This window comes from Pezoporus occidentalis, unplaced genomic scaffold (genome assembly GCF_034315485.1).
Source record: "Pezoporus occidentalis ecotype Australia unplaced genomic scaffold, CSIRO_AGI_Poc_V1 ctg158, whole genome shotgun sequence".
Taxonomy (NCBI): domain Eukaryota; kingdom Metazoa; phylum Chordata; class Aves; order Psittaciformes; family Psittacidae; genus Pezoporus; species Pezoporus occidentalis.
Genome location: NW_026913404.1, coordinates 2,525,915 through 2,552,515, shown reverse-complemented (window position 1 = coordinate 2,552,515; position 26,601 = coordinate 2,525,915). Strand labels below are relative to the sequence as shown.

At 46.2% G+C, this 26,601-nt stretch overlaps 1 protein-coding gene across 5 annotated transcripts in view; it reads right to left on the bottom strand.

Annotated features, from left to right (window-relative positions):
- Positions 1-1,773: 1,773 nt before the first annotated feature.
- PIGQ (phosphatidylinositol glycan anchor biosynthesis class Q) overlaps positions 1,774-26,601 on the bottom strand; it is a 35,360-nt gene continuing 10,532 nt past the window's right edge. For 3 of the 5 annotated variants that reach the window (XM_062612003.1, XM_062612004.1, XM_062612006.1), the window contains 9 exons: positions 24,298-24,429; positions 23,009-23,129; positions 17,436-17,562; positions 16,094-16,247; positions 13,964-14,075; positions 11,156-11,236; positions 9,716-9,830; positions 6,294-6,355; positions 1,774-2,283 (listed from right to left, as the gene is read on the bottom strand). In XM_062612003.1, the coding sequence (XP_062467987.1) occupies positions 2,131-2,283; positions 6,294-6,355; positions 9,716-9,830; positions 11,156-11,236; positions 13,964-14,075; positions 16,094-16,247; positions 17,436-17,562; positions 23,009-23,129; positions 24,298-24,429 (1,057 nt within the window). In that variant the 3' untranslated portion in view covers positions 1,774-2,130. Of the gene's footprint in view, positions 2,284-6,293; positions 6,356-9,715; positions 9,831-11,155; positions 11,237-13,901; positions 14,076-16,093; positions 16,248-17,435; positions 17,563-23,008; positions 23,130-24,297; positions 24,430-26,601 lie in introns of those variants that run through there. The other 2 variants (XM_062612005.1, XR_009963482.1) reach the window with 2 other exon arrangements.

Here is a 26,601-nt window from a genome sequence, read left to right as displayed (position 1 = left end):
TGGGGAGGGGGGAAGGAGCTTCTGCCACCCTGGCTGTTTTCAGTGGTGTGCCCTTCTTTCCTGAACCAGGGTAATGGGAGGGGAGACTGAGATCTGAGGCAGAAGGTGCTGAGGTGCTGGCACAGGTTGTCCAGAGAAGCTGTGGCTGCCCCATCCCTGGCAGTGTTCAAGGCCAGGCTGGACAGGACTTGGAGCAACCTGGTTTAGTGGAAAGTGTCCCTGCTTGTGGCAGGGGGTTGGGACTGGATGAGCTTTAACATCTCTTCCAACCTAAACCAGTCCCGGATTCTAGGATCCTCTTTGGCTAGCAGTGCCCAGGTAATACTGCTTCCTTCATGATGTCCTTAAGAAAACTCCAAGATCTTTGCAGCTCGTGTGTTTGCCTGCTAACACCAAGCACCTGTCTACAGAGCTGCATTCTCTCCTGATCAAGCCAGACTGAAGAGGCAGTAGCCATACCATGACAGGCTTTAAGCAGCTACACATGAACCAGGGATGTCTAAAATCGGCTGGGCTATAACGCTTTCTCCTCTGTGACAGCTTCAAGTACAGAGATGAGGCATGGGGATGGGGTAGGAAACTCTTATCCTGCCAGTAGAAGTGCTGACTCCTAAAGCCCAGGGCACCTTGCTGTGGCTCCTTGCCCTCCTCCACCCACTCACGAAGGACTGCACAGGTCACCCTGTGGGGCTGAGCACTGCAGCCACAGCACATCCTTCTCTTCTTTCTCTATCCTTGGCTCCTTGGGCAGACAGAGGAAAGGGGGCAGGATCCAGCACCCATCTCACCTGCCGGTTAATGCAGCCATGTTGGTGTGCAAAGCAGCAGCAGGTACAGTGATACCACATTGTTGTTTCAGTTGGGACAAGAGGAGCTGCAGACCTGTGAAAGTCTACTTTTGGGTAATGACTATATGGAACTGTCTACACAACAATGTATGCAGTGGGACCTCACACTCTCCCAGGACAGGGAATAGAAGATTCCCCTCAAAATGAGCACACAACAAGACCGGGACAAGGGAAAGCTGAGCCCAGCTGCATTGTGGTGATAGATAGTATCCAAAGCAGGAAAACTCTCCTAAGAGAAATGTGTCTGTAGTTTCAGGGAAGGAAGTACCTTCAAATGCCTCATATCTGAGATAACTTTAAAAGCTCCTGGACTTCAAAGTGAAGAAGATGAGGCACCACAGGGCAAGGCTTTCATCTGAGAAGCAGGGGATGTTCTGACCCTGTAAGGATGCGCAGCACACACTTCCCTGAGCTGGTTGTGCTGCTGCTCCAGCAGACCCACCAGCCAGAGCTGGGCCCAGCAAAGTTGTGTTTGCCTTACATTGCAACCTGCCAGAGCCCAAAGCTCCCAGATACCACAGCTCACTACCATATAAAGCCGGGGCAGCCTGGGGGCTGAGGCTGTGTGCTCTGCTCTTCAGTTCTGGTGACAGCTCAGGATTCGTCTCACCCCAAACCACTATTTGCTTTTGAATAAAAGTAGATGAGACCATACATGCACAAACACACAGGAATCTGTTTCTGAGCCTCCAGCCCTGCTGTTTCTATGCTTGACACCTCCTCTGGTGCTGCAAAGGGGATGAATCCAAGCCCACCCAAAAGGAAAAGAATAAATATCCATGAACCCAGGTAATGCTGCTGTGCAGTTTTCAGTGTGTGACTCTACAAGCTGATCCACCATCTCAGGTTTGATTAGCGGGCTTGAAGGCTGGAGTATAAAATGATCCAAAATGCCTTCTGGCAGAATGCACTTCGGAGTTGTGGCTTTGAACCACCCAACCAGCTGTTTTAATATGGCCCCATGAGCTTACATGGAAGAATACACACATCATCACCCTGCTCGGGAGGTACCTCCTCGAAGACAACGAATGCTGGTTCCGTGATGGGTTAACCTTTTGCTTCAAAAATAAGCATTACCATATGACATGAACACACTGTAGCAGAAAAGCAAAATTGAAAAATAACATCTAAAAATACCTGACTTTAAAACCTTAGCCCCTCCAGGTTACCAAAGTCTAATTAAGGGGATGTAGCAGTTGCTGGCTCTGAGATGCCTTTGGTCCAAAAGCATTAGGATTCAATTTCTTTGTCTGACCATGTGTCTCAAGCTCTTTTGCTGTCTTTAGTCCTGCTTCTCTCCTTTGTGTTTCCAAGGGTAGATGAGCTCTCCAAGGAACAGCTTCTTGCAGAGAGATGTCCAGGAATCCTTGGGGTAACAGCTGTAGGTTGGCAGCCTGTATGTCTGTACCACACTGCCATATGACAGAGGGTTGATCTGCAAGGAGAAGGAAGAGGGGTATCAGCAGTGAGAATGTGTTGTAGTATGATACACAGGCAGCTGATGAGGGCAAGTGTAACTTTTGTGTAGCACTGGCCTCTTAAAACATCAATACTGCTACTATCAAAGTGTAAGAATCCCTCTCTAACTAAAGCTGTATAGCCTTGTACAGCATCCTGAAACATGAACAAATAAAGTTTGGCAAAGGAGTATTATTGGAATAATTTTCCAGCAGAGAAGCAGGCATGAGCAGCAGCAGGATTTGGGAGTGATGCTCATTACAGGAGGGAGCAGAACTGTCACTTTTTGAGTTAGGAGATTGCAGAAGGTGGAGGGATGGAGACTTCCCCCCACCAGCAGCAATGCTCCACTGGGGTGCACCACAACTCTTAGGAACTCCTCTAGAACATGCCAGTTAAGCCACAGCTCTTACGAACCTACGGTTTCAATGTGCTCTCAGCCCACAGCTATGCTTTAAGTTACCCCTGGTATCACCATATATCCTCCCCGTGGAATGGAGTCCAAGCAGACAGGATCCATACCATGCAATGCCACTTTAAGACTCCTTGACTGAGTTAATCTTAAATTTGATGGCAACCACCATCCCAAGAATGACTATGTCTGGAATGTCTGCCTACAAACCCCCATGGCCTCTGATTATCATCACAAAGTTGCCGTATTGCCCTTCAGAAGCTGGGGAGGCAGGCAGACGTGTTACCTAGACAAGGGGAGACAGAAGCACATCAGATGTGGGAAAATACTCCAGTGGAGCACTTCAGGGTAGTCCAGAGGATTGAGCCAGTCTGGCCAACATCTGATGCATGAAAAGGATGCACAGCAATAGACTGTCTCCAAAAAAGTAAACAGATTACACAGAAATGGTGGGTTGCAGAAAACAGACCATGAGAGATGCCAAAGTGAGACTTACAGTGCTAGAGGAAGCCTGGACAGGGAGGAGAAATCGAAGGACATCCTCCTCTAGTGAAAGGGCCCAGCTATGCTGGACCCAACCAAGCAGCTGCGTGAAAGAAGTCTATAATTCACAGTAGAAAATCCAGCCACAAAAAGGAAAGAGAGACAGCAAAATCCAGGCAGACAGTCACTACTTTGGCAATAGCTGAATATTTCTTCTGTCCACTGAAGAGAAACCAGTTTTCTGGGAGTTTGCTTGTGCCACCAGCTTGCTCCAGCCATCTGGTGCTCATGGAGCAGGGGGATGAACTCAGAGAGCCCACAAAGGCAGAGCTCTGGGGAAGGGTGATGAAGTAAAGATGTCATTAGAACATTATGGATGTCATTATGGGACATTCTGCGTAACTGCAATTGACTTCATGCATTGTGGTCATAGAGAGGTAGCACCAAAAAATAAGAATAGAAAAAACAGAAGAAGACCAAAGAAACTTGTCCCTAAACCAAACAACAGTAAAATCTGAGTAACTATTTCTGCCTGTTTCCTCAGCTGTAGGCAAACCAGGATGTTTTAAGTGCAAACATGCTGGGGAAGGATAGGAACTGCTGCTCTACAAGGGAGATACACAGTATGTGTTTCTTTAACTATCAGCTACGTGGCCTGGAAGGTTTGGGCACAACATTTCACCTTGAAAACCATCTCAAGGCAGAGTGGTGATACTGTTGCCGACAGAGAAGTAACAAGAGATGGTTTTATACCCAGCACAATGTACGTGTCTGCATCCCCCATTATAAATGCAAACAAATAGGCACCACAAAAAGCAACCATTTATGAGCCAAGTGGCAATATCAATTTATTTTATGCCATTTCTATAGTCCAAAGCCATAATACAACCCTGATATAATAGATATCCTTGGTTCTATAATGGAGCTGTTCCCTTTGCCCTTCCTCCTTCACTTTCAAAGCAACTGCTGAAGAATCTAGCAAAAGGTATTATAGATGACTCAAACTCGTCATGTCTTCTCACTGGGCTATCAGTTCACTTGAGACACATTGCCAGGCATTCTTCTTCTTGCACACCAAAATAAATGATTTTAAACACTACTGAGAATACTGAGCTATGGAAGACTTCCTGGAGAAAATGAAGGAGCACTTGGAAAGGAAATACCATCTTCTGCCTCAAAACAAGCATTAATGATTTCTAATCCATTACCAACACCCAAAAGACAGTTGTGAATGTATCAGTCGCCTACAGCTTGAATCATTTGGGACATTGATGGCTTAACTTCGTGAACGAAGATTTGGGAAGGGCTTTACCCATGCTTACTACAAGCGCGATGATGACTAAAAGGGCAATATGGGATAGGCAAATCTGGTTGGAAAAAAGGCTGCTTGGACATTCAGGATGTTTCTGAACAAGACTGTCATCTCCTGGGTCAATGTCGAGCAACCAATGTCCTGAACCGCTTGCACGCAGGGTTGGGTCCGCAGCTTCCAGTGCACCTTATGATCTGCCATTTCATCCCTCACCTGTTGCTGCAGGGCTTTGCAAGTGTGAGTAAACAGTTCCATGCAAACAGCCTTCCTGCCATCAAGCATGGCTCCAGAGAGCCACCATATGGGCAGGGGACAAAGCCACTGCAAAACTTCTAGAGAGGAACATCATCATGTACCAGAAATAAGAATTTTAGCCTATCATTTAAAAATAGGCTCTTTAGTTTGTCCTCTCACAAGACCCATGAGAAAGTTCAGCAGCGTTTCTGACACAAACCCATTTTTCATTTTTACCAGCACAAAGAGAGAATAAAGTGCCTTTACTGACTCTCCGCTCATTATTATTTGAACAGAAGGCCTAGAGAGGCATCCACTAAAGCACTTCACCTCTTAAGATGATGACTTATGCTATATTCTACATAGCAAATGGATCTTTCTGCAGTGGTCCAAAGGAAATTCATCATGTTCCTATGACTCACTGGCTCTGCTCTCTAAGCTGTGATCGTTTTCCTCTGGAAAAGCTACCCACCTCATTTCACAAACACAGAAGCCAAATTCTCTGCTCAGCAGCTCCTGTGCCTCGTCTTTGGTGTCTGCTTTCCTTTTTCTGGAGTCTTTTGGCCATGGAGGATGGCAGATTTTGGTTCTCATACCACTACCCCGCCCAAAGACAGGAACTGGGAAGACAACGTGCTTGGGAAATGCTCGTTTTGCCCTAGAAGACATCTGTTGAAGGAATTCCCTTTTGAATTGCTGCTAGCTGGTGTGCTCCTTCCATGCTAACCTGACCTCTGCTGAAACAGGGCTGGACGGGGGGATGGAGAAAGATAAAGAACTGGGAACAGTTAATTCCTTCCCACACACACCCCAGCTATAAATTCTATACACCCCTTGCAGCCTCTCTTCCTGGGATGCAAAGAGCAAGAACAGTGACCCTGTTGTATTGTACAAAGTCAGGAAATGGAACCTCACAATGAGAATTTCACTGCTGCCATCACATCATTTCTCTCCTTTAGCATCTCTGGTGATAGAGCGTGGAAATGGGAGGTTACAAAAGCACAGGTAAGCTTTTCCCATGCTCCTTGCCAGAGCAGCTAAGGAAAACAACAGGAGGCCCTTTCCTCTCTTGTCTCACCCAGGCACTCATCCTGCCAGCATCACAGAGCAGCTAAGGCCTTTATGCACATCTGGAGGGGAAGACCTTTTACTGGTCCTTTATTCTGCATGGCTTAGCTGCTGCCTTTTGCTTCTCTCAGTGTTCAGCAATTATTAAGATGAAACTGCACAGAGCCAGGAAGGAAGGTGATAACTACAAGAAATCTTAATTCCAGCAGTAACAGAGTACCATGTCTCCCATTTAGATCTCCTTTCACATCATGCAGGACTCTCTAAACTAAGGTCTCAAGCAGGGTGTTAGAAAGCAGCAGCCAGTCATTGCAATATGAAATGTATTTCCCTTGTTTCAACATTTTACAGCTGAAATATTTAAGTGCGGCCTTTCAGTGGGGCCAGTTTCAGAACTGCTACAGAAGGGAGAAGAACCTTGGGGATGGTCTGAGTGAAGCCTGCAGCAGGGAATGGCACACGGGTACACATGGCTTACCTGCATAAGGAGGCGAAGAGGTTTTCCATCCTGCTGCTCCAGGACTCTGAACTTCACACCAGCTGAAATGAAACAAAACAAGGAAACCAAATCCATGGGGGGAAAGATCATGCCATTTGCTGCTCAGCTCTGCTGGCTGAGCACTGATTTCCTAGAAATGGAGCCTTCAGCCTCTCTTGATTTGTGAACCCTTACACAATTTTCAGCAGGAAGCAGAGATCCTCTTTATAGTGGTTTTAAGCAAGACAAATTATGTGTTTCTCCATTAAAAGCAGCTTGAAAACACAGTCGTAAAGCTAGAACAAAGCCTAGAAATCAGCCAGCCAGGCCTAATGATGACAAAGGGACTGGAAAAACCTTTCTCTTTTCCTGAACTTCTATGCGAATGGGGACTCCACATAAACAGAAGGCAGAGAACTCGCCTCGAACTTGTGCTCATGTAGATACAGCACATGTGCAAATCTCTCCCTCTTTCAGACTGAGGGAGGAAAGGAATGGCCTAGAGGCATTAAAAACAGCACAAAGCAATCACTATTAATCCTAGCATTCAGATGTTTTTAACATGCTAACAACCCCATCAACATCACATTTATATTTCCTCTTGGATTTCCTATATTCCCAACACTGTAAAGATAAATAGGAAAGCTTTGGATTCCAGCAGTGATATAGAGCACATGAACATTTAATACAGTGTTTCAAACAAAGGTAACAACTAAGACTTGAGAGGCATTTTGCTTTGCAAGGTCTCAAATTCCTTCATAGAAGTAAAACCAATCCATCTTCTTCAAACCTGAACCAGCCAATGTGTCCCTATTATTCCTTTCTACAGGTAAGATGATGAGGCAAGAGTAATAAAGTGATCTGCACCAGATCAAACAGTGGCTCAGGAGTACACATAGAAACAAAACTCTGTGTGAGCCCCATTGTTATAGTATCTATGTTACTCTTCCATATTCAAAGCCGAAACTTCTTATCATTTTCTTCAAGCTTTGAGTTAATTAAAACCATACAGTTTACTCCTGGGAGAGAATGCTCTTGTCTAGCAGAGAGAACTGGTTTAAACCCTCTCCCCGTATCATAAAAGTGTTTTCTGTATAAGAGAGGAAGAATTTATCTGCATTCTGCTGCACCATATTGAAACATGGGCTTCCACAGTGCCTTCAGAAAGATGTTTGAGTGCCCTGGGTCTCAATCAGCAAATGTGCTGGATGATAAAAAGTGTTGAAGGTGATTCATTGAGTTTTGGCTAAAAAGAAGTGTCTAACTCATTCCAGCAGCTACTCGTCAGGCAGGTAGTGTGTCAATGAGAGACAGAAACAAGTGGGCACTGAAGTTTCAGGTCCATCAGAGCAGAAAACCTTGCTTCTGTCAAGGCCACACACTTCCCTTCTAGATCTGCAAGCCAACAATCTCTTAGATTATTTAATTGTTCAAGAGTCTTAAATGTCTAAGAAAATACATGCACAAAAAGGCTACAAATTTAGTTTAGAATGACCTGTGGATTACTACAAAGCTCAGGAGTCTGCACAGAGAAAGCAGGAAAGCTCAGTCTACTGCAGATCCCGCTAAGAGAGGAGTCCTGAACTATTCCATGATCGCCATCCAACTCCAGAGCTCAGGGTTATGCTTCTTGTGTACACAGGAGAGGTCAGGACATGAACCAACTTGCTTTGTTTCACCTGTCAGTGCACTAACGCAAGCTCACTGGTTGTTTGGACTCAGTAATCACGGAGACACCACCAGGACAGGTCCTACAGAACCATGACAAAACTGGCCCCCAAATCTGTGATGTGACTATTGGGAAAGAGAAGTACAGAGAAAATGAACTGACCTCTCTGTGATCAAACAGCATGTTGGTAACTTGTGCGTGGGCAGAGCTTAAAACCCCTGAGCCTTACTGCTACACCTTACTTCACACTATGAATCAACATCACCATGTACCCATCCTAACCAGGGTGCCATCCCTTGAGCTGTGCAGCTCAGAACTCTTGCAGAGAGGACATCAGCTTTGATATATGTACAAAAGGCTTTTTAAAGTCCAAAGTATTTCACTTCACATGTGTGGAAAGAAAGTGTGGATTTTGTTTCTGGCGTGTGGATTGATCATTCACCTGTCCTGGCCCAGGCTTCAGCAATGTAATTTTGTCAATTCAGAAACGGACTCAAAGAACTTGGAGGCCACATGCCATGGCTGACTTGAGTTGAACTTAAACACTGCAGTAACCCCTTGCTGCTGGGAAAAACTATCCATTCATGTCAGCAGAACCATCTTAACAGTGCCTGTAAAATCAGCTGCCATAACATATGCCAGAGCATGACTGATCCAAGTTCTGAGTCCGAACAGGGAGGCAAAACCTAGGCAGTGAGGACATCAAGTGATGTGCACTCTCTAAAGTCCTTTGAATGTGATTCAACTGTTCCATCTGTTACCACTGCAGTGGCATGTTTCTGGGGCAGGAACACAGGCTGCAGACATTCTCAGAGATGCCTCCTCCTCCTGCAGTGTTCTCCCTTCAAATGCTCGAGGAACCAACAAAGAAAGTAAGTCAGGCAACAAACTCAACTGAGAAGACAATCCTTTGTCTGGCTGGAGGCTTACTACCCTGCAGTAGGCAGCTGGCTGATCTAAGACCGATGGGAATATACGGCCTTACATCTCTCAGTGGCAACAAGACCTCCTTCTACCCTACAACCTGCTGCTTAATGAGACAGTTGTCATCAGCAGCATTTCCTTTTCTCCAAGACAGCCCTGAAGGGTTAAGAAGTTTCTGCCAGGAAATTCATAGGAACCTGCTGAAGGCACACATGGAAAAGCAACAGAACTAGTAACATGGCTCAGCTATTCCATGAACATCAAGCCTGGAACTTCTCTGACTAGTCTGTATTTAGTGATGGTCAAACTCTCAGATTTTAAATTCTTGCTTCATCCTCTTTAAATGGACATGAGATAATAATACAGTGCTTGAATTTCACGAGATTAACCAGTTAAACCCATTCAAAAAGGACCCTTTACTCTGGTGGCAACCATGGTTGATGTTTACCAAAAGTGGAAAAAAAATTACTGGTTTCAAAACAGTGACAGATTAGAACCAAAGAGAGAACAATTATCTGAAATCTGTAAAGAGCTCTGAAGTTAATCCAAACCCCTCAGCTCAGGACTTCTGTTAGTCAAGCCAGCACAGTGCTGAAGCTGTTCCACTGATTCACAGCCACCGTAGATTCAGCCCTCTGAAACAGCAGATTTTCCAAGTGGTTTTGTAATTTGGCTTGTTTCAGAGCCCAAACCCCAAGATAAACAGCATGTTTAACCTCAGAACTTTAACCTGACCCACTACTCTAGAATTGGAGTTAAAAGATGAACACATTTATACCGTGCTTGTTTGGATGTTGAAGTTCTGCACGTGCAGTGCTGAAGGACTTACCTGCGAGCCTGTAGGATCTGCAGAGCCGAAGGAGGATTGAATAAAGAGGCAGAGAGTCAATCAGGTTCACCAGCAAGTAGATGAGGCCTTGCACAATCACCACCAGCAAACGGAGCTGCAGAGAATCAGTTTAGTAAGAAACTCTGGGACAAACAGAAGATGAAGCAGTTGCAAATTGGATGCTGGAGAGGGACTCTTCATCAGGGACTATAGCGATAGGACAAGGGGTAATGGGTTTAAACTTAAACAGGGGAAGTTTAGATTAGACATAATGAAGAAATTCTTCCCTGTGAAGGTGCTGAGGCGCTGGTATAGGCTGCCCAGAGAAGCTGTGGCTGCTCCATCCCTGTCAGCATTCAAGGCCAAGTTGGATGGGGTTTGGAGTAACCTGGTCTAGTAGAAGGTGTCCCTGCTCACGGCAGGGGGTTGGAACTGGATGAGATTTAAGTTCCCTTCCCACCCAAACCATTCTATGATTCTATGAAATTCACAAGCTGATGTGCAATCTGACATTGTTGAATGCTAAGATAAATGTCCTGTGGTAAGCAAAAGCCTCCCAAAGTGGGTCAGATGTCTGGAAGTGGTGGGCAGCCAGATCCTGCACAAGGTTCCTTGACAATCTTAGCTGAAGGGTTTAACTGGAACAAAGCTCGTATCGCTGTAGAGGCTGTGACTTGCAAGGACCGGAGAGCTAATCAGCTTCCAATGGTCATAGTCTGAAAGGGAGAATTCAGGCTTCTATTACTAGTCACCTCCATCACTGTGTGCCAGTGAATGTAAATTCTCTCTCCAACACTGAACTGAAGCAGCTTATTTCTGCCTGAAGAAATCCCATGTAGAGCATCTAAGCAAGAGCACAGCAGCCAGAAATTAGCTTCCTGCTCAGTGTGCTCTGTCCCCTAAGTAAAGCACCTCCTTTTGTCAGACTGCATTTACTTTTGCTGCCAAGCTCATCTGAAAAGAGAGGGCCCAAAAAAGGGCTTTGAAACCATGTGATGGCCACTGTCTGTGGAAAATTTTGCTCTGGCAGGCCTCAAAGAGGGGCGGTCATACTGGGGGAAGATGAGAAAACTAAAGAAGCCCAACCCTCTGAGCAAAGCCTGGCTGAAAGCATTTAACAGAGCCAGTTAATTCCCTGAAAAAAGAAAGTTCTGGATCAAACTAGATAGGCCATCACCCCAGGCATGGGAAGGATTAATGATTTCCAAGTGAAAGAACAGCTTGTCCACTGACCAGGATTTGCTGGGAATTCCCTTCGTAGAAACAGAAATGCGTATCCTGAATTCCACTTGCTTGGCCTACGTGGGCTGTGTGAGAAGCCTTCCTGGGACACCCAGACAAATTTATATCCTCTTTGTGGATGACAATAAATGACAAGGAAACCCTTATTTTAAGATCTCAGAAGACAGCATATGATTAACTTCAAGGGTTAAATCTTACCAGGGTAAACACCAAATAATAGAGTGCAGTTGTAGGCAGGAGGAACAGCAGGATTGTGAACAGCAAAGTGCCAATAAATAACTAGGGAAAAAAAAGAAACACAATTATTAGAGAGCAATGGCAAAATAATATAAAAGAGAAATAGAAGAATAGGAAACTGAGGTAAGAAAAGTTTGCAAGGCTCCTTCACATGTTTTTTTTCCTCCCTGTGTGAATAATGCTGTTACCTTAGAATCATAGAATAGTTAGGGTTGGAAAGGACCTTAAGATCATTCAGTTCCAACCCCGCTGCCATGGGTAGGGACACCTCACACTAAACCATGTCACCCAAGGCTCTGTCCAACCTGGCCTTGAACACCATCAGGGATGGAGCATTCACAGCTTCCTTGGCCAACCCATTCCAGTGCCTCAGCACCCTTAGAGTGAAGAATTTCCTCCTTATATCCAGTCTAAACTTCCCCTGTTTAAGTTTTAACCTGTTAACCCTTCTCCTATCTCTACAGTCCCTAATGAAGAGTCCCTCCCCAGCATCCCTATAGGCCCCCTTCAGATACTGGATGGCTGCTATGAGGTCTCCACACAGCCCTCTCTTCTCCAGGCTGAACAGCCCCAACTTTCTCAGCCTGTCTTCATATGGAAGGTGCTCCAGTCCCCTGATCATCCTCGTGGTCCTCCTCTGGGAGGAGAATATTTTTAGTACTCCTTCTCTCACTGGGCCTATTTAGAAGGCTCCCAATTGTAGGAGTATATTTGGAAAGATAAATAAGCTGGATCCTGATTTTTACCTTTACACACAATACTCAAAGTTTCCTATTTCAGGCCAGCTTCCTTAGGAAACAAGACTTAAATTTGCCCACTCCCTATCCCATGAGTTTTAGAGCCATTGCTCAGTTTTTACCAGACAAGTGTGTAAGGGTACAAAGAAGCAGAAATTTGGTAGGGTATTTTGTGGGGAACTAAGATGTACTTTTGTTCCTCCTTGTTTTAATACCTGGTGAAAAGCTGACAAAATTTGGTTGCTAAATACTGTCAGCAGCAGGATTTCTGCCTCTTTCAATGATGGATACTGGGAGAGAGAAAAAAGCTGGAGATACTGGGGTGGGGGAAGCAGCATTTTGAAGATGGAGAAAAATCCCTAGGAAAGTAGGTGTCATGAGATCCACTGCCCACAGAAAGAGTTATTTACTCTGGGACAGCCCAGTTGGCATAAGTCTAGCTAATTCCAACTAGGAGAAATGCATATTTATGACAAATAGGGATCTGACTCTTTAGTTTTCAGTCACCTCTTCCAGAACAGAGACCACAGGAACACAGGGCACTGCAAGCAAACAGATCATGCTCATGGTATATTAGGAAAGAAAATAACCCAGAGAGCCATGTCACAGAGGTGGATCAACATCCCGGCTTCACACACGTAACCAACAACCCAATCCATTCCCTTCCCAGCAGTTGTTCCTCCTTCCTCTGTCACTCCACTACAGTTTATTAACATTTCCAAAAGTCTTTTAAAGGTCTGCCTTGAATGTCCCTTCCCAGCCAGGACAACAACATCATTCCCACTGGCCTCCAGAGCAGCAGGATGAAGCCTGAAGTGCCAAACCAATTCTCCTCAAAGAATACAGGGACCAAGCACTGACGCAAACGGTGTTCCTGGCACAGTTTGGCTTTTCATCACCAAAGAAACAAAAAACCAGCTCCTCCACTGTGGTGTGAGAAGGTTGAATGGAGCAAGAGGCTTTGGCCCTGGAAGTTACCAAATATTATAGTATTATTTTAGTGATGTTTGCAACTGCTGGCATGGAGCAATCGAGGCTTTGCTGAACTCTTACTTGGAATTTCAGAAATTAAACAGAGCTCACAGCATTTGGCAAAATCTGCTGCTCAAGGGAGAACGTGTGGGCCCGGCTCCAGCACAACGTGAATGGAATGGGGCCTTTGAACAGACACGGTGGCACGTCTGTTACTGTGGCAATACTGCTGGGCTCCACTTGTACGCTGCTCCCTCCAAAGAAACCACCCCCTATGCTCAAGCTGTGAGCATCTGCAGCACCACAGCTCACCAGGGTACCTGAAGGTGCTCAGCACCTGCTAGAATTAGGCCCCCTGAAAAGGCAGAGCAGTGCAGGGCTTGCTGCAGAGCTGCAGAGCACAAGCATTTGGCTGAAGCTCTGTGTTCAGCTCTGGGACAACCACAGAAGAGGAACATGGAGCTGTTGGAGTGAGCCCAGAGGAGGCCACGGAGATGCTGCAAGGGCTGGAGCAGCTCTGCTGTGGAGACAGGCTGAGAGAGCTGCGCTTGTTCAGCCTGGAGAAGAGAAAGCTCCTTAAGGGGAGACCTTAGAGCAGCTTCCAGTGCCTAAATGGGCTACAAGAGAGCTGGAGAGGGGCTTTGGACAAGGGCCTGTAGGGAATGGCTTTAACCTGCCAGAGAGGAGACTGAGATGAGATCTTAGGCAGAAGTTCTTCCCTGTGAGGGTGCTGAGGCACTGGCACAGGTTGCCCAGAGAAGCTGTGGCTGCCCCCATCCTTGGCAGTGTTCAAGGCCAGGTTGGACTGGGCTTGGAGCAACCTGGTCTAGTGGAAGGTGTCCCTCCCTGTGGCAGGGGATTGGAACTGGATGAGCTTTAAGGTCCCTTCCAACCCAAACCAGTCTGAGATTCTATGAAGATCCACAGATGCAGAGTGCTGGGGGATATGCTTATTCTGGGCATCACAAAGCCTCCTGTGGCTCCTGTCTCACCATTACCTGAGGTAGGATAGGATTGTACTGCCCATGGGCAGCATCCTGCAGTGGTGCTGCAGCAGTACCTGGTCCAAGTCATAGGAGCAGGAATCCACCCGCTGCCGAAGGACATTCCACTTCTTCCCACGGAACAAGCGCCAGAGCGATGACAGGCCGTAAATCTTCAGGCAGTAGAGCCTGCGCAAAGAGAAGATACTGAGCACCAATGCTGAGAGCTACTGAGCTTCCACACAAACCAGCTCTCATCACTGCACCCAGTGCCCACCTGCTTACCAGCACTGCAGAACTTGGGGCAGTAAAAGAAATCATGCCAAGAATGACGCACATCAAATACTAACGGCTCAGTCAACTGTGTTTTGCTGCCCCTGGCACGGGTAGAGCAGGCTACTGCAGACAGTCCTGGACCACTGGAGGGCAATGGCCATGCCATGCCCCATGCCATGCAGGAAGGCTCTCCCCAGCGTGGCCCCTACAAGCAGCAACAATCACCAGCCCCATGTCATCACCTCCCCACAGCAAAGGAAGCAGCTGCTTATTCCCCTGAGGTCACCTCTGTCTCTGCAGTTTAGGTCTGCCCTGTTCCCTTTGCTTCACACCCCTGCCATGGCAGGAGTGGTGAAGGTCTTGCCCCACACTTGAGTCAATGCAATTCAATTTTGCGTCCTCAGCACTGAGGACTGGAGCCCCTGCAACTTCTTTAGTAAACCACAGCTTCAAACATCCTTAAGGGTGGGAAAAGATCAGCTAAATGATGCTCTGAGGGCTGGAGCGCCTCTGCTCTGGAGACCGGCTGAGAACTCGGCTTGGTCAGCCTGCAGAAGAGAAGGCTCAGCAAGAAACCTGGAGAGGGGCTTTGGACAAGGGCCTGTAGGGACAGGACAAGGGGGAATGGCTTTAACGTGACAGAGGGGAGATTGATGATCTTAAAGGTCTTTTCCAATCTGTTTGATTCTATGAATCTGTGGGTCAGAACAGAACCTGAGAAAGCCTGAGCTATTAAAGCCACAATGGTTAACCTGGCTAGTTAAGGCACAGAGGCTTCTCAGATTTCAAGCCAGCGTTGTGAAAGCAGAGGCAAGGAGTCTTATCCAAGAGAAGAATCTGGTCTGAGGAGTACCAACTGCTTCAAGGAACTGGCAGGGTGCCCTCAGCCTGGCAGGTACCACTCTGTGCACTAATCCCCAGGTGGGAGGGTGCACAGGACATCTCCAGGTTGCTGGTACACACCTGCCCCATGGCTCTGACTAAGGCCACACTCTCCCCACTCACCCTGACATGACAACAAGCAGTGTTCCTGCCTTAGCTCCTGCCCCACCTCCCCCTGGCTGCCTGCACACACATGCCCGCTCTCCTTTCACTATGTGCTTTGTTTCAGAAGGGGATTTCAGGCTTCATCAACACCTGAACCAGCAAATTCTTCTGGCAGCTGCAGGAACACAACGTGTTGTGGTGGCTGCATTGGTGTGGGTGACTGCTGTCCACTCCTGCTTCCCCATAGCGGGCATCAGGCACAGCATGGACAAGTTGGTGCAAGGTAACAGACAGCTGCTCTGTACTTTAACAACCGGCCAAGGTGGGTGGACTGGCTCCCTGCTGCTCACAACGGAAAAGCAATCAGCTGAGAAAATGCTTTCCCTCTATACAATTAGGAGCAGACAATGACACTAAACCTGCCATCTCTGCTCCGTGATGCAGACAAGAGCCTCTGAAGCAAGGCAGGGGCAGGGACTTCAGGGCTTCTCCAGAAGTACAAGGCTTCCCCTTTGCTCCTCCTCTCCTCCAGCTCCCCTGGAAACTACTGAGCAGGATGAAACTGCTATAAGGTTGACTCAAAGGGATGGGTGAACTGCTTTCATGTCCTCTGCCTGCCATGTAGTTTCATTTTTCCAGGTCACTACCACAACAAATAAATATTTAAACACAGAAGAACTGAAAGGCTGCTTGTACAGCTGTGGCCACATTTCTACATGCATAAAAGAATGCAATAAATTAATTGCTGGCTAAACTCTGAATTCAAGAGAACTGCACCAGGAGTGAATGCTCCACAAATTAAAGACATGGCCTGAGTGTTTGCAGAACCACAGATTGGTTTGGGTTGGAAGCATTTCTATGGCCTCCTCTGACTCACTCAAGCAGGTTCTTCAGTGGCACTTCTCTTCAAACAAGCCCAAGACACATCAGAGAGATCACCTCACCTGGCTCCATAGACATAGAAGCAGTAGATGTGGAAGGTCAGAAGTGCAATGATGTCGGAAAGAATGCAGAGAGCCATGGTCAGGCCCAGACAAGCTGACAGACCCACATACCAGAGGATCATCTCAATGAATGGGGACATCAGGTGTATGTAGCCTAGTGAACATTGCAGAGTATCAGTATTTGACTGAGATAACTTCCTGTTAACATTCTCAAAAGACTCTTTACCCTCCCCCCCCCCGGCTCTAGAACATTGCTCCAGAAATCATAGCTACGAAAATGTGGAAGTAAAACTGGCAAACTCCTTTAGATCATAGCCACAGCTTCTCTGGGCACCCTGTGCCAGAGCCTCACCACCCTCCCAGGGAAGAGCTTCTGCCTAAGATCTCATCTCAATCTCCCCTCTGTCAGGTTAAAGCCATTCCTCCTTGTCCTGTCACTACAGGCCCTTCTACAAAGCCCATCTCCATATTTCTTGTAGGTCCATCTTCTGTTTAGGAAGGCCAACAAAACCTCTCTTTCACCCCAGGTTTGTCTCTGGGGAGCAGCTCTGTGAGGAAGGGGAGAACATGTTTAGCTTGAAAGGAGCTAAACAAAGAGAGTCACCTTGTTCCACATGTGATTTACTCTACTAGATTTGTGTTCAGGTTCCTAATTACATTTTTAACTGCACACATCAACCTTCCCTGCAACCATCCCTCTCCTTTTGCTGTTCCCACATAAGCCACCCCATATGGCTTTTGTCAAGTAAACCAGATCGGAGGCACAGCCTCTTTCATCACTGAAGTGGAGCATAGTCATAGAAACAAGACGATACTTGATTGGTGAGCACTGTAAATCAGTAAAATAACTAAGAAGTACATGTCCATCATAATGTACTCCATCAAGAGGCTTATCAAGGAGAACAGGGGTGTATTATTTCAAGGAGGGACTTGAAATTAGAAAACTGCACTAAGCTGAAGGCAGCACAAAGGTTGGTATGTGCATCCTGGGAGCACACTTCTCATCCCAGTCCTATCAGCTGCCTCTTATATGGCAGAGACCACAAAAGCCTAAATAAGACTGAAAGCCTTCCCTTGGACACTCATCACCAACGGCACAGAGAAGCAAGCTCCATTGTAAGGTGCACTTCTTGCAAAGCATCAGTATAAGCACTTTACTTAATATGCATGACTTCCTTGTGTGGGAATCCAACCTTGGCTTGAGTTTCCACAGCAGGAAGACTCATAGACAAGTCTGTACTTGCAGTAGTGCATTTTGATTCATTATCCACCTCTAGGCAAACATTAAACACTCGGGAGGGAAGAGATGAAAAGGGAGGCTGAAAAGTTAAACTGCACTTACTTATCCAAAGATGGATGTGGTAAAGGAAGAAGCGTCCCAAAACCTGGTCCAAAGCTCGGTTCATTTTCAGTCCAGCTGGAGCTCCCATTAGCCACTGAAGTAGGTCCTGGAGCTCTTCAGCTACATGCTACAAACACATGGAATGCACTGAGATGAAAGACCGCTGCTGCACTGAACATGTCCAGTGCACTGCACATGCTGCCCTCCAGAGTGTTCTTACTACACCCTTCAAGCCAATGGGAATAAAAGGCCAAACAACTACTTTACAGACAACTAGGTAAATCAGAAATGCACCTTTATTGCTTGTTTACTGAATCCAAATGTAACAGCAGAGAGGAAGCTGAACTGCTTAAATGGTCTCAGTGCTGGGAATATGAACCTAGTGTTAGTTTATTGCCATCTCTGGTAGGTGGCCAGTAGGATTTCTTGGCGTAATGAGAGTTCTTGAAGTAGATGGCAAATGCTGGTGCCCAAATCAAGTTGTTTAGAGAGTCAGCTGAAAAGTCAGAACTGAGCAGGTAACCTATGGGTCAGGCTGTCAGGATTTTAAGAGTGGGAAGACAGCAGTGCACTCCTGGGCAAAAAAAAAGTGTTTTTTTACAAACAAATAGAATCCCAGACTGCTTTGGGCTGGGAGGGACCTTAAAGATCATCCAGTTCCAACCTCCCTGCCATGGGCAGGACACCTTCCACTAGACCAGGTTGCTCCAAGCCCCGTCCAACCTGGCCTTAAGCACTGCCAGGGATGGGGCAGCCACAGCTTCTCTGGGCACCCTGTGCCAGCGCCTCAGCACCCTCACAGGGAAGAGCTTCTGCCTAAGAGCTCATCTCAGTTCTCCCCTCTGTCAGGTTAAAGCCATTCCCCCTTGCCATATCATAACCTCTATGTGTTTACAGCAGGGTAGAAAACACAATTATACAAATGTATTTAATATGTAAACAAACTTTCTCAAAACCCTGTTGTGTCCTGGGCAAGATTAACCATGCTATATAGCACTGCTCTTGCCTACTACTGCCTTGTCTCTTGATAGAGAGATACCCACAGCATCTCAGTAAGGAAGAAACCCTCTGAATAACTGAGAAAAAGGCCTTATTTCCCTTATAAACCTCCATCCCTCATTTGAGGATGAAAATACCTCTTCCCCAAATCACTGTGGGCTTAGACTCACAATTTCTGGTGATTTCATCCAGGCTGATGTATTTACTGATTTTCTCTTTCCATCCCACTCCTCTGCTGGAGGTCCCCCTTGCAGTGGACAGGGCAGAAGATGTGGTAGCTCTGTTCCTTGGTAGTTTGCACCTAACCTACTCACCTAAGCTGAAACCAGCGGTGAAGTCCATTGACCAGGCTGTGACTGGGGTAGCTGAGAGTGGGAACCTCCAGCAAACAACTGGGGAACATACCTGGGAGAAGTGCCCTCTCCCACTGTCCCACATGAACAGGGATTGTGAGTAAAAGCGTCAACCTCTGAAAATCCCACTTATGCTGCTTTATAAATAGACTGGTTTTAATATTTAACATGTTGGACTGGTAACTTAGAAAAAGCATTTGGGGATTTTAATGAAATATTTAAATGCTTGAAAGCAGCAAGGCTGGGCTTCAGCACTGAGTACTTCTGGAGCTGCCAGTCCCAGAGGTGCTACTGAATCCTGACAGGGCACAGGAAGGTGCCCTGGCTTGATCTTGTTTAGCAGGGCAAGACACTTCAAAACAGAGTCCAAAGGCATAACCTTGCAGGAAAACCAGGCTGTTTTCCTGCCAGATATCTTAGGACTGATAAATAGCAATCGGAACCAGGAAAGGTGACTGGGAGCCCAGTTCTCCTGTTGCAATCATGAACATGAAGCCAGTATCAAAAAATAAGATGCAGTGAACAGGAAGCATTTCATAAAGCCATGTAAGGACATTACCAAACTGGAGACTGAAGCTAACAGATGAGAACACTGTTGAAATAATTTCTTTACTGTCATGCTCTTCTGTCTAGTCTCCGTATGCAGAGGGTCTAATGCTGATGGGACATGGATGGAAAAGGACAAAGTGTACTGCAAGTGGGATACAGGTGGGAATAGGAAAATACTACATCCAATTACCTCTAAGCCCCAGTAATACTCTTGGAGGCAGGATCTATGATAAATATTTAACTGTTTCAAAGAGATTCAGCTTAAGAAAAAGAGACATCAGCAAGGATAAAAGAGGTGAAGGAGGAAGAAAAGAAGATGGTTTATCACAGAATCCTAGAATCCCAGACTGGCTTGCGATTCTAAGGAAGGAACCTCAAAATTCATCCAGTTCCAACCCCCTGCCATAAGCAGGGACACCTTCCACTAGATGAGGTTGCTCCAAGCCCTGTCCAACCTGGCCTTGAACACTGCCAAGGTTCAAGCTTCTCTGGGCACCCTGTGCCAGTGCCTCAGCACCCTCACAGGGAAGAGTTCCTGCCTAAGAGCTCATCTCAATCTCCCCTCTGTCAGGTTAAAGCCATTCCCCCTTGTCCTGTCCCTACAGGCCCTTGTCCAAAGCCCCTCTCCAGAAGGGTATTTTTTTAATAAGCAGTTCTTTTGAAAACAGACAAATATAGCACTATGAATCAGGTATGTTCGAAGGAAGACTGTCCTGTGGAAGGCAAACCCAAGGACAACCATTGGGAAGCCTGGTGGGATTGAGAGGAAGGAGAAGAACAGGAGTTGTGAGGGTGCACATTTTCCATTCTTGGATTTGAAAGCCTGCTCCCAAATTCAGTCCTTCCTACTGCACACAGCCCTTTGCCAGTGACTCCCTAGGTGGTTCTGAATCACATCTGCCTCATTTACTGACAAAAACAACTTGCTATTACAGTCAGCCCAGCACAGCTCATCAAGCTGTGAAAGTGGGAGCTGTGTTCAGCGGTGTCTTGTGCATCAGCAACAATTGCTAAGTGCTGATTTGAGAACCATTGTACCAGGGGATGACAAATGCTGGGTAGGGAACATGACCTGATCCTCACGTCAGCAGGCTCAGCTTGTGACCCTGGCAGTTGTTGAGAGCCAAAATAACCTACCTGCATTTGCTTCCTTCCAGAGAGATGTCTACTAGGAAAAAAAACAAGAACTGCATCCAGTCCCCACACAGCTATCATTCTATTCTGCTCATGTTAAAATCAATCAAACCAGTGAGGTTATACATTATAAAAGCTTAGTTTGTCAATACTAAAATCAATCAAGCCAATAAGGTTAAAATAAGGTTATGTATCATAACCTTAAAATGTATAATGATCTTACAATATACATAATGTTCTATTTACTAACAGATACAGAGCTGTAAGGTCAATGCCACCATCAGATCTCAGGCACGTATCAAAAGCAGAATATGAAGGAGCATTAGGGATGGAAAAGTAACTCATTCCACACATAGGAATGTCTGTCTTACTGAATTTGGCAACACATAAGCACTTGAGAGAGCCCAAGTGATGGGAATAATGCGTACCAGATGGACACTCAGCAGCAAAGAGGAAACCTACTGCTGCATGGCTAGGGGGAGATTTTGCTGTCATCCTGGAAAAGAAGCGGTGCTGGCTTGCACATCACATGCTGAAGTCACTGGGATATTTTGGGATTACTCAGATCTGCATTTTTTTAAGGTTTGCACATAATGCATATAAATCAATGCCCACTAAAGGCAGTAAAAGGACTCCAAATGATTTTATGTCCACAATCTTGAAAGAAAAAAGTAAGGTTGGAAAGTTAGAGAAGTTCTAAGTGGCCTGAACTGATAAGCTTGGAGAAGCAGAAAGGCACCGACTGACAACCAGGGAGGAGTTAGCACTTCCAGGAAAATAAGTAAACAGGTCCTAGAGATAGCAAGGGAATGAAGTCTGAATGTGCAGGAGACATGGTGAAAATAACTGACATCATGATGCGTGAGTTGAGTGACAGATGAGCTAAATACCTGAAAAAGCAGCTCCCACAAGGAAGCCTGTCCAGGAGAGGTGCTGGGATTGGACACACCTTGAGCATGAAGAGCACCCATCTGCCAGAGACAGTGGACAGATGGAACCCCTCCTGGAGCCACCTGTGCAAACAGGAACGTGGCCAAAAGCCACTTCCTCACATACTTGTTAAGAAATCAGATTTCTGAGAGCTGGACACTTACAGTAATCCCACAGGGAGAGCTCTAGAGAACTTAAACTTCTCCTGCTGAAATATCTGTAAGGGAAAAGACTTTGGAATAAGACTCAGAAAAATAATTTTAGTGTATAGTTCAAATACAAGAGTAAGTGTATTGCAAGAATTGTGGTCCTTTCTACCCCCCCCACTGCTGCTGAAGAGCAGCAATCCCTGAAACATACAATCCTTAGAAGTTTCACCATGAAAAATAATAAAAGGAGCAATAATCGTGACCCACAGCTGAGCTGGACACATACACATTTGCAAAAGCACAACATGAATGAGAATTATCAGACCTATCTATGGCTTGTACAGTTAAAAGGTTAAGACAAGCAGCTCATCATCAAGGGAAATGTGAGCTCTTCCCCCCCCCAAAAAACCAACAAAACAATAGCATAAGTAGGAAAAATAAACTGTTGCTGGAATTCTCTAATCAGAATAAAATCCCTCCCAGCCAAGAAGCTGGAGAAAGAACAAAGAGAGAACGTTCACCAGCTGCTAGGAAGAAACCGATGGAAAGATCCACTTTTGCTCCCAGAAATGAAAAGAAAGTGGGCAGAGAAAGGATTAGGTTGTGCAGCCACATGGCAGCACTCAACACTGGCTGCACTGTATTCCCAAGACACAGAAGCTCTTAAAACGGAGCTGACTTCAGATCAGTGGTCTGGTGCCCAGCCTCTCAAGTACACTATATGTTCTGTACTGACACTAAACAGATATATTGGAGTACTGCACCTTAAAAGAACCACTAGAAAAGCAGCCTAGTGTGAGTCAGACTTGCTCTTCATGAATTTATGCTGATGTGGAGGGATCTTACTGGGCAAGAGGAGCTATGGCTGAGAAAATCACAGAACACAGCAAGTTTTCCTACTTCATCATCTGCACACCAGAGCTCTGAGACAGGGTTTCATGTGTTTGTACCCCAACTAGCTCATGCCTTTGGATTTCCCCATAAAATTCCTTTCCATGAGCACTGCTGCAGAGCTTATCAAGTTTGACTTTTAAGCAGTTTATCTCAACCCAGGTTACAGCTTTCTTCCACCCTCCAAAATCCCCTATAGGAACAACTTGAGGACACTTCCTGTGGACTCCAGAATAAAAGTGTTCTGGCTCGATAAGCACCCAGCCTGCAGCTGCAGATCTCTGGCCAAGCCCTAACTGTTACTTTAGGAGCTGAAGCAGCCCTGGTTAAACATCTAATTACTATTCACTGCACATGCAAAGCAGGGCTGTGTTTCTTTTCAGCAGCCCCAGCAGGCTTGATTTGAAGATTTCGCTGCTCTTGAGGAGATGTAATTTGCATGACTTCAGACAGGACTCTCTCTGAAACCCTTGGGGTTAAGGCATTGCCTCCTGACCACTACCCCAGAAAGCAAGAGATTGTCAGTACCCCCAGCAGGTCAAAGAGGAATGGTTTTCGCCAGACTTACATCAGCCACAGGGATGAGAGTGTCAGCAAGGTGACCAATTCGGTTCTTTCTATACAGCCAGGAAATCAGCAGTATCCCCAGAGCCACATCAATCAGCAGAGAGACAAAGATGTTGGCTTTCCTGCATGCAGGGTGAAGAGAAAGGGTGTTAGAGAAAAAGGAAGGAGAGTGTTTCATGCTTCAGCGATAATCGTTGGGTTCACTTACACAGGATCTTTGACTTCCCAGGGACACCAGGACAATTCACTGAATGGACACAGTATAGAGATCTTTTGACTTTCAGTGGTGTGCTGCTACTTTAGTGGCCAAGCATGGAGCCACTCAGGGTCTGACACAAACCCTTTCTTAGTAACGGCATCAAAGAGTGGGATTGAAGCTACAAAAAAGAATGTCACACAAAGTGTGTATATACATACACATGGGGGGGATTTACCAATACTAGGGCCAACAGCACTTGGGAGTATCCGCATGGAGATGTGGTGGCTTTCCAAGAGGTATACTTTAGTGGAATGACTAGTTCATGTAATAAATAGTGTTTCTGGGTACATGCATGGACCCAGGAGGGTTTCTGAACTGCCCCTTTGCTGCTAAGAGGTTCTGAATGAATTCCACAATGTGAATTATTCAGGAAATCAGCCTAAACAATCACAGTTACTTTTGGCCTTCAAATCTGCTGATCTATTTTAAGTGTTCCCTGGGAGTCTATTACTGCAGGATCAGAGAACCCCACAGAACAAGCCTCACTGTGTAATGGCTGTAGGGCATTCAGTATCTGCCTCAGATCTCTGCCTCTCCCTGTTTCACTTGCTGTGTTGTGTTTGCTGTTTCTGTTACACTGACTTTGCTACTGTGGTTGGAGTCTCTGCTATGCAGTTACTGCAAGAAAAATTCCCCAAAAGAGTGGGTGGAAGTGGGCAGCATTTAAACCTTCCTAATCTTATGGGAAGTGCCACTGATTGCAGTTTTTGGTTAACAGCAGCACATGTGAAAACACTGAGCCTGTGGGAGTACCCATAGCAAAGCACTACAAACGTGGTGCAGAATAAGCTTTCTGTGGGCAATATCCTAGTTGCCTTTCCCAGGCTAGAGAAAAAGGCACATATCTGGTATAATTAATGTAAACAGAGTGTAAACATCTGAAACTATCAGGGACTAGAGCAAGGAAGGTAGCATGACCTGGTGCAGTGAGGACTCTGTAGTGATCTGTGGGCACAGGATCCATGGTTTGGGCTCCCCAGAGGGGACAGGGCTAGAGCAAAGATGTGCATGTCTTTCTGTGTACTCCATACCTCATGAGTTGAGTCTGGGTTTGAGCCTTCTTGTTACTGCTGATGACCTGGAGGTGCTGGAGGCGATGTCCCAGCTGCTCACAAGTTGAGAGTTTGCTCCATAAGAAAGAAAAAGGCCAAAACTTGAGCACCCTGCAGAAAGAGCATGGGAATGTGCTTGCTGTTGCCACACAGCAGACTGGCCAGCATGCAAACTCCATGCAATACATGCAGTGTGAAGTTAAGGTTGTGCAACCAGAGACAGTGTCAACATATTACCATTACAGAGTATTAGATGTTAACTGCTTTCTTAAAAGTTAACAGAATTAAGGCAGTTAATTCTTTCCAGACCAAGGCATCTAACGCAGACAACCCAATCTCTCATTTCCATTCTGTAAACCCACACACCTTGCTCTTCCAAGGAAGCCACAAGGCAATCCTGATTCCACCCTGTGCTTTGGATACATTCCTGGGATCGCACACTGCTCTGAGTCTCCAGGAGACTGGAGTCAAGGCAGTTGGCTGTACAGCACAACCACCCAACAACACAGCGTAACTGCTGCACAAACCCCAATCTGGCATGAGCTTGGTGTAACAAAAGCTGCGCTCCTCCTGCAGTTTCTGTTCCTTTCCCCTCCTCTTTTCTCTTTTTTCCACTTGATCCTTTTTTTTCTTCATTACTTCCAAATTCCTTTCTCAGGGTCTTTACTTCTACCCTCTCTCCACTGCCTTGCCAGGGGTGCCCAGCATTATGTATCTAACATAACATTTAGCACTTAATTAGGTTTCAAAGTTAACATCCACATTAGGCTTGTAGGGGAGGAAACATTCATATGGTTCTCTTATTATGACTCAGAAGAAAAGTACTAAATAACGCTCAATTATGTTGGGGAGTTACTTCTACTACCACACAACCTATAAAGAAAGGAATGATGGTGATTTGTGTAATGACACCTCTGGATCAGGCCGGTTAAGAGGGCACAGCAGTGGTAGAGCAACACAAAGCACCATGTTGTTTGTGGGGAATAAATATGGATGGGGATGTAATTTGGATCACTTCTTTCCTGTACCCAGTGGTTGTTTCACTATTTTCACAGTGTTCTACGGTTTCTTGTTAAGGGTCCAGGAATCTCTGCTCACTTTTAGACACTTTCTTCATCTCTCTTACTACTTTGGTATGTTCCAAATGCAGCTTACATTCATTCCAAATGCTAAAATTATTCCTCATATCCTGCTTTCCTTTGGAATTGTACAGGTATTCGGGTCATGAGTGATGCCCTAGCAAAAGGTGCATGCCTTCCCCAGATTTCACCTGGAGGACCAACCTGATTGCCAGCAGCACAGTGCCTTCAGGACTGGCCAGGGTAAGACTTAAGATGGGCAGACTGCTCTTTACACATTTATACACAAATCAAAAGGGTTTGGCTCATTCTAAACTGGAGTTGCTACCCCCGTCCTCCCCACATTCTCCTGAGCCCTTTCAACTGTCCTTCATGCAAAGTTTGTCAGCATAAAACCAACCAGAAGTGCCCCCTTTGCCCTCCCCATTCAGGTTCCAGACACATTGGTTCTGAAATACACGCAGTGTGCTCTCAATCATTCTGCTTAATTTGAGACCTCCAAGTTACCCAGCTCTTCATTACAGCCTCCCACCTTAGAGAAAAATGAATGCACTGCTCTTCAGCTGCCTGTCAGGAGATGATATCTAAAGTGGTGGAGGAAGGAGCGCGGAGTGGGGGAGGGAGGCACAGGGAGAATGGCACTGGCCACTGATCTCACAGACCTGGGGTCGCAGATCCACCAAGACATGAGTGCAGATAAGTCTTCTCTTCCTATTATGTCCTAGCCCAGTGGTTACAGATTCTGGTGTGGCAAATCTTTGCTAGAGCAAAGAATTGCACTTGAAATGCAAAGAAGGGGAAAGGAGAAATGCTCTACCTGGGAGGTTATTTCCAGATGGCTGAAGGTGAAACATGACTGCTCAAACCAGCAGCTGTCAGACCACCTCAGTTCAAGTAGAAAGCAACAGCTCTGGGGCCCTGTGCTAAAGCCTCCCCATCCTCTCCCATCAACGTGTGTCTCACCACCCATTGCTGCTCCACAGCTCTCCAAGACAGAGGCAGCCAGATGTGGGTAACCCACCGAGTAGACTCCCTGCCCGAATGAAATGGCAGGCTGATGCTCTCTTCTGCCCGAAGAATGTCTTGTGCAAGCAAGAATGATTTCCAAAGCAGCCTCATCCCCAGCAGCACTCAGTGACATGTACACACACTGCAGCCTGCCAAGGGTGAACACAGCTCCTAGATGGAACAGGACAGGCCCACA